The sequence below is a fragment of the Neovison vison genome, chromosome 6, assembly GCF_020171115.1.
Source record: "Neovison vison isolate M4711 chromosome 6, ASM_NN_V1, whole genome shotgun sequence".
Lineage (NCBI taxonomy): Eukaryota > Metazoa > Chordata > Mammalia > Carnivora > Mustelidae > Neogale > Neogale vison.
Genome location: NC_058096.1, coordinates 221,162,198 through 221,169,874, shown reverse-complemented (window position 1 = coordinate 221,169,874; position 7,677 = coordinate 221,162,198). Strand labels below are relative to the sequence as shown.

The following is a 7,677-nucleotide window of genomic DNA, read 5'->3' as shown; positions in this document are numbered from 1 at the left end:
GAGCAGGAAGCCTGATGTGGGGCTGGATCCCAGGACCCTGAGATCATGACCTGAGTCAAAGGCAGATGCTTAAGGACTGAGCCACCCAGGTGTTGTTTTCAACAACTAATGGCAATTAAGAGTAAAGGAAATTCAGATTTGAGCACTGAACAGGGAAAAGAAATATTTATAGGTCTGGGTGTCTCACTTGGTAGCGCATGCAACTCTTGATCTCAAGGTGATGACTTTGATCCCCATGTTAGGTGTAGATATTATCTAAATAAAACCTTAAAAAGAAAAAAATATATATGTTTTGTAGATCAATGACAGTTTTGTTTCTGGCTAGGGGATGCGGTAAAGAAAGGGTTTTCACAGTTTTTCTCTCGCATTGTCTTTTTCTCACTTCTCATTTCTCATTTCTCTTTCATTTCTCTCTCTTGTCTGCATTTCCTGACTTGTTTTTGCTTTTTGTTTTCTGGGAGGTTTTGTTTTTTTGTTTTTTTGTTTCATTTTTTGTTTTTTTGTTTTTTTCTGTAGAGAATATATAGCATTTATGCAACAAGAAAGACTGAAGAAACTAAGTTCAGTCAATGGCATAAAAGATATCCCAGCTTTCTGGGACCTAGATGCTGTGACTAAGGGCACAGGCTCTGTCTGGAGCTGGAGGAGCTGGGTTCTAATCCCTGACCCACCACTTGTGAACCCAGGGACATTCATAGCTGCTTTCGCCTCTAGCCCCCATATTTACACTTGTTCCCATCTCTAGAAGAAACTCACCCTACCGTGCCTGTGCAAGGGGTTCTGTCCTCATCTCTCCCTCCTGGGACCTTTGATATCTTTTCCCTCCTTTTTGTGCAACAACCCAGAAATTCCATTAACAGACCCTGAACCTCAGGATGCCATGCTGGAGAGTGCTGTGTGCTGAATGTTTGTGTCTCTTAAATCTGTATGTGAAGGGGCGCCTGGGTGGCTCAGTGGGTTAAAGCCTCTGCCTTCGACTCGGGTCATGATCCCAGGGTCCTGGGATCGAGCCCCACATCGGGCTCTCTGCTCCACAGGGAGCCTGCTTCCTCCTCTCTCTCTGCCTGCCTCTCTGCCTACTTGTGATCTCTGTCTGTCAAGTAAATAAATGAAATCTTTAAAAAAAAAAAAAAATCTGTATGTGAAGCCCTGACAACAGTGGGGTGGCTCCTGGAGGTGGGACCTTTGAGAGGCAGTCAGGGTTAGATGAGGTCACGAGGGTGGGGCCCCCATGGTGGGATTAGTGCCCTTATCAGGGAACAAAGAGAGCAGAGCACTCTCTCCTTCATAGGAGCACACAGTGAGAAGGTGGCATCCACAAACCAGGAAAAGAGCTCTCCCTGAACCCGGCCACACTGGCACCCTGATCGCCAACTTCTAGTCAGCAAAACTGTGGGAAATAAAGGTTTGTCGTTCTAGTCACTGGGGTGGTTAATTTTATGTGTCATCTTGGCTGGGCTGCAACGAGATGCCGAGATCGCAGGTAATACACTCTTCTGGGCACGTCTCTGAGGGCGTCTCTGGAAGAGATGAGCATTGGACTCAGCAGACTGATTGAACAAGATGCCCTCACCCATGAGATGGGCCACATCTAATCTGTTGCGGGTCTGGATAGAATGAAAAGGTGGAGGGAGGGAGAATTCACTTTACCCGCTGGAGCTGGGACATTTGTATCTCCCGCTCTAGGAGTCAGAGCTCCTGGTTCTCGGGCCTTTGGCCTCAGACCGAATCACACCACCATCTCTCCCGGGCCTCCAGTTTGCAGATGGCCAATCAGAGGGCTTCTTGGCTTCCGTAATTTTGTGACCCCATTCCGTGTGTGTGCGTATATGTGTGTGTGCGTGTGCGTGTGCGTGCACGTGTGTGTGGAGGACATATATCCTTGGGTTCTACTTCTCTAACACAGCCACCCTGTCTTTGGTATTTGTTATAGTAGCCTGACTGACTCAGAGCTTTTCCCTAAGAATCCAGAAGAACATCATGGTGCCAGGGAGGGCACCCAGGGAGCACCAGATCAGGGACTCATACAGAGTCTCAGCTGATACCTGAAGAAGGACCATTTGGTAGCCAAGTAAATAAGGCGTGGAACAGTGTTTCAGGAAGGGGGAACAGCACCTGCAAAACTCGGGAGGTGTGAGAGAACACCATAGTTTCCTTGAACCCTCCCGAGCATGCCAACATGCTTCGTCCTTCCCATTATTCTCAATAATCTTGGGGCAGGCAGCAGCAAAGTGGAGGCGGGGGAGTGTGGGGTGAAAGGTCTGGCTTGGGGGTGGGGTTCACAATTCCTGGATGTTGACCTGTGTGGGCTGTCACCCTGCTCCCCAGCCTCAGGAGGGCCCCACGCTGGGTCTGATGCTCTGTCGTCACCATTGGGAAATTCTTAACCAATTTGGGACAGTGGAAATTCTCAAAGCCCCCAACCCCAGAGGTTTTACTCACAGGGATATTGGAGAACTCCTAGGTCAGATGACCAAGGGCTTAGGCAATCTAGAGCAAGTTCAGATTTTGTATTTAGGGTGTCGAGGGTTGAAGGAAAGAAAATGAAACGTTCGATTAAATCCATGAGTGAGTAAATAAATGTATGAGTGCATATGAATGACGGAGAAGTGAACGAGCGCGAGCGCGGGAGAAAGACCCTTGGAGCCACCTGTGCTCCCTGCACCCCTAAAGCCCCGGCGCCGCCAGCTTTCCCGCCTCTCGCGAGCGCCCCCTGCCGACCACAGGCTCGGCCACGCCAAACCCGGATCAGACCGGGCCTTTTGGCCGGCTTAGCCCTCCCTCTCGCTCTTGATTGGCTCCCAGTTGCTCGCGATGCGTTATGGGGAATGTAGTCTCTCGGCCCGCGTCTGCGCGTCCTGTGGCCCGGAAGCCTGAGGGAGTTAAAGGAAGTACGTAGCCCAACTTGCCCGGGTTCCAGAAGTCATTATAATGGCATTGCGCGACGGGAATTGTAGTCCACCCGTGGGCAGTCTCCGCCTCAGTCCTCCAGGTCGGAACGACAATTCCCATCATGCACCGTGGTCCCAGTTCGCCGGGGCAGGTGCGCGTCCTTCTAGGAGTGGTAGTCTTGGCCCTGTCCGTTCTTCCTCTGTTCTGCGAGGAGGCCGGCCCCCAGGACTACATTTCCCTGCACACCCGCCGCCCCCCCCCCTCCGCGCCGCGCCGCGGCAGCCATTTTGTTCCGCCAGACAGGCCCCTAAGATGGCGGCGGGGGAGACGGTGAAGGTTGCCGCCTGCCCCTCCGGGCGCTAGCCCGCGCTCTCCGCGTCCCCCGGCGGCCGGCCCATGGCCTGGCGGAAGCCCGGACCATGGACCTGCGCACCGCCGTGTACAACGCCGCCCGCGACGGCAAGCTGCAGCTGCTCCAGAAGCTGCTCAGCGGCCGGAGCCGGGAGGAGCTGGACGAGCTGACGGGCGAGGTGGCCGGCGGGGGGACGCCGCTGCTCATCGCCGCCCGCTACGGCCACCTGGACGTGGTCGAGTACCTGGTGGACCGGTGCGGCGCGAGCGTGGAGGCGGGCGGCTCGGTGCACTTCGACGGCGAGACGATCGAGGGCGCGCCGCCGCTGTGGGCCGCCTCGGCCGCCGGCCACCTGGACGTGGTGCGCAGCCTGCTGCGCCGCGGGGCCTCGGTGAACCGCACCACGCGCACCAACTCGACGCCCCTGCGCGCCGCCTGCTTCGACGGGCACCTGGAGGTGGTGCGCTACCTGGTGGGCGAGCACCAGGCCGACCTGGAGGTGGCCAACCGGCACGGCCACACGTGCCTCATGATCTCCTGCTACAAGGGCCACCGCGAGATCGCCCGCTACCTGCTGGAGCAGGGCGCGCAGGTGAACCGGCGCAGCGCCAAGGGCAACACGGCCCTGCACGACTGCGCCGAGTCCGGCAGCCTGGAGATCCTGCAGCTGCTGCTGCGCTGCAACGCCCGCATGGAGCGCGACGGCTACGGCATGACCCCGCTGCTGGCGGCCAGCGTCACGGGCCACACCAACATCGTGGAGTACCTCATCCAGGAGCAGCCCGCCGGCGACGAGGGGCGGCCGGGGCTGTCCGCGGAGGCCTCCCCGGCGGGAAGCGCGCCGCCGCAGGGGGCCCGCTGCTGCCGCTCCGCCCCCGAGGAGCCGCTTAGCGATTGTTACGAGAGCTGCTGCCCCACCAGCCGCGAGGCTGCCGTGGAAGCCCTGGAGTTGCTGGGAGCCACGTACGTGGACAAGAAGCGGGACCTGCTCGGGGCCCTGAAGCACTGGAGACGGGCTATGGAGCTGCGGCACCAGGGCGGCGCGTACCTGCCCAAGCCCGAGCCCCCGCAGCTGGTGCTGGCCTACGGCTGCTCCAGGGAGGTGACCACCGCCGAGGAGCTGGAGGCGCTGATCACGGACCCCGACGAGATGCGCATGCAGGCCCTGCTGATCCGCGAGCGCATCCTGGGCCCCTCTCACCCGGACACCTCCTACTACATCCGCTACCGGGGCGCGGTGTACGCAGACTCGGGCAATTTCGAGCGCTGCATCCGCCTGTGGAAGTACGCCCTGGACATGCAGCAGAGCAACCTGGAGCCCCTGAGCCCCATGACCGCCAGCAGCTTCCTGTCCTTCGCCGAGCTCTTCTCCTACGTGCTCCAGGACCGGGCGGCCAAGGGCAGCCTGGGCACCCAGATCGGCTTTGCAGACCTCATGGGGGTGCTGTGCAAGGGCGTGCGCGAGGTGGAGCGCGCGCTGCAGGTGCCCAAGGAGCCGGGGGACTCGGCGCAGTTCACCAAGGCCCTGGCCATCATCCTGCACCTGCTCTACCTGCTGGAGAAGGTGGAGTGCACGGCCGAGCAGGAGCGCCTCAAGCACCAGACCGTGTACCGGCTGCTCAAGTGCGCCCCCCGCGGCAAGAACGGCTTCACGCCCCTGCATATGGCCGTGGACAAGGACACCACCAACGTGGGCCGCTACCCCGTGGGCCGGTTCCCCTCCCTGCAGGTGGTCAAGGTGCTGCTGGACTGCGGGGCGGACCCGGACAGCCGGGACTTTGACAACAACACGCCGCTGCACATAGCGGCCCAGAACAACTGCCCCGGGGTCATGAACGCCCTCATCGAGGCCGGTGCCCACATGGATGCCGCCAATGCCTTCAAGAAGACCGCGTACGAGCTGCTGGACGAGAAGCTCCTGGCCAGGAGCGCCGTCCAGCCCTTCAACTACGTCTCCCTGCAGTGCCTTGCCGCCCGCGCCCTGGACAAGAACAAGATCCCCTACAAGGGCTTCATCCCCGAGGAGCTGGAGGCCTTCATCGAGCTGCACTGACGGCGCCCGGAGAGAGGAGCTTCGGGGACGGCCGGGGCCGCGCGCGCGCTCCCGTCTCTTCGTGAGCCCTCGGGTGGCGTGACGGGGCCGGGCCGTCTGGCCTGCGCGGCCGCGTCACCCCGCGGGGAGGGGAGAGGAACCAGCCGCTCGTCGGCGCTCGAGGAGATGCTCGCTGTTGCCCTCGCCCCGTCTGCCTGGGGCCCGGAGGCTTTTGCCTCTTTGCCTGGAGGCAGAGGAATGGAAGCTTTTGCCTCTTGCCCTCCAGCAACTGGAAGAAGCTGCGGACGGGCCCGTGCTGCTCCGCCTCTACGTCGCCGGAGAAACCCAGCCCCTAAACGCAGCGTCGGGACTGGGGGCCTTTCAGGTCGAAAGCCGGAGATTGGAGAAGCGAGACGGACTGTCCCTTCTTCCAGCAGCACCCCGCACCCCGCCCCCGGGCGCGGCTTCCCACGCTTTGCTCTTCTGGTTCGCGAGTGAGCAAGTTACACGTGGGGCACCGGAGTCCCCGGGTTTCGCTGCCGTGTTTTTTTTTTTTTTCTTTTTTTAAAGAATGTGTGGTCAGATTGAAGAAGTTGGTCCCACACGGGGATTTCCGTGGCGCCGGAGATGGCGAGGCGGTCGGGAGTGAGCCTCGCCGTGCGCAGGGGTGAGGCAGGTGGACGTCCGGGGTGGTGGCCCCAGCGTGAGTGTGTCGGCGCCGTCGTGGAAAGCTTCGCTCGTTTGCCTTCTGCTCGGGCTTCCCGACGTGCCGTCGACAGCCAGAGAGGCGTTTCCGGGCCGGCGTGGGTCCTCTGCTCGCGGAGCGGGAGCGTGGCCGGCTCGGCGCGCTTCCCCGGGTTCTGCGTCCGGACTCGGCGGCCACCGCAGCCCCGCACACCCCGACCGCCCAGTTCCGGCCATTTTCTCTCTCTCTCTCTTTTTTTTCTTTTTCTTTTTCTTTTTTTAGCTCCTTGAAAGCCTGAGTCCAGGCATTCCCGAGCAGATTCCAAGGACGCTGTGGAGCCAGCAGACGGCCGATGTCCACGAGCTGGGAGCTACAGAGTCTTGGTTTCCCATCACTCAGGGTCTCTCGCGCCCCAGCAGGCCGCTGCAGAGTAGGGGACAGTCGAAGGGGACAGAAGCAGCTGCCCCAGCCCCGGAGGCGGGTCACACCCGGGAGAGGGGACTCCTATCCGGCAGCCTGGGGTGGGGGTCGGCAGCGACATGCCCCCCGCCCCGGTCACTGCAGGCTCCCTGGGGAGCCCGCCCCTCCGAGGAAGCTCGGCCTCGTTTGGGTTTGCAGTGTGAGTTAGGACGTTATTTATTTTCAGGGCCGGATCTGACCTTTGGAGGGGGGAGACGGTCACTGGCCCTTGAAAGCACGGAATAAAGCAGTGAGGCAGTTGACCTTGTGTCTGCGCCCATGCTCCGGTCCTGCGCCTGGGGGAGGCCGCTGCGGAGTGCAGAGCCCCATGGGGGGTGGTTCGTGGAGACCCCAGGCCCCCCAAGCCACCGTCTCTCACCGGGGGCATTTGGAGGGGTGTCCTGGGGCTGCCGGTCTGATTTCCCCAGGGAAGTGGCCTGTCCGGCTCCTGGGAAAGGCAGGAGAGCCGCTGACGTAACACCGAACCCCCGCTTTGTGGCTGGGCGGGCGCAGAAGAGGTGGCGTGGCCCTCCCGAGACGGGGAACGGCTCGGGGAGTGGGGGCGCCCAGGAGGCCGCAGGGGAGCTCGGGGTGGGGGGTTCCTGAAGCCGGTTCTGGCCTGGGGAGGGGAATCAGGGTCTCTCCACGTCAGCCCAGTGCAAGCCCTGCTGTGTGGCCTTGGACGGCGGGACCCCTGCATGCCTGGGGAAGGCCGCCCTCGGTCTCCTGACCTCATGGGGCCCTCTCCCGCCCGGGACAGCGAGCACCCACGGCGCTGCCGTGTGAACGCATCGTTGCCTTGAAGGAGAGGCCGTTGAATCAGCAGGTGCTCAAGTGGCCTCAGGAGACACTGCACCGGCCAGAGCATCTACTGTGCCCTTGCTGGATGCCGGGCTCCATCCGTGAGCTGCTCAGGGCAGCTCTGAGAAGTCTGTTCTTCTATTTTGCAAGCTGGGGACGCGGGCTATGGCGTGTTTCAAGACCTGCCACAGAGAAAACTGTCCCCTACCCCCAGCCACATGTTTTTTTTCCCCGAGCTTAGACAGGAGAACTGTGACTTCAGCCCCAGGCTCTCACAGGCCACTCAGAGTTCAGGGGGTGTCACCAGGCAGCGACCCGCAAGATGCAGGGCCGCTCTCTTGCTCCCCTCAGCCCCAACCAGTCACAGTGGGCCGGGAGCCCAGTGTGCGCACTGCTCCACCCCATGGCCCCAAACCTCTGCGGACTGAGTGAAGCTGGGGCTGCGTGAAATGCAGG

General features: G+C 60.8%; 1 protein-coding gene across 1 annotated transcript; it reads left to right on the top strand.

Annotated features, from left to right (window-relative positions):
• Positions 1–3,192: 3,192 nt before the first annotated feature.
• Positions 3,193–6,683, top strand: FEM1A (fem-1 homolog A). Its single transcript, XM_044254495.1, has one exon. It carries the CDS (start codon positions 3,312–3,314, stop codon positions 5,295–5,297), a length of 1,986 nt encoding a protein of 661 aa, XP_044110430.1. The 5' UTR covers positions 3,193–3,311; the 3' UTR covers positions 5,298–6,683.
• The last annotated feature ends 994 nt before the right edge of the window (positions 6,684–7,677 follow it).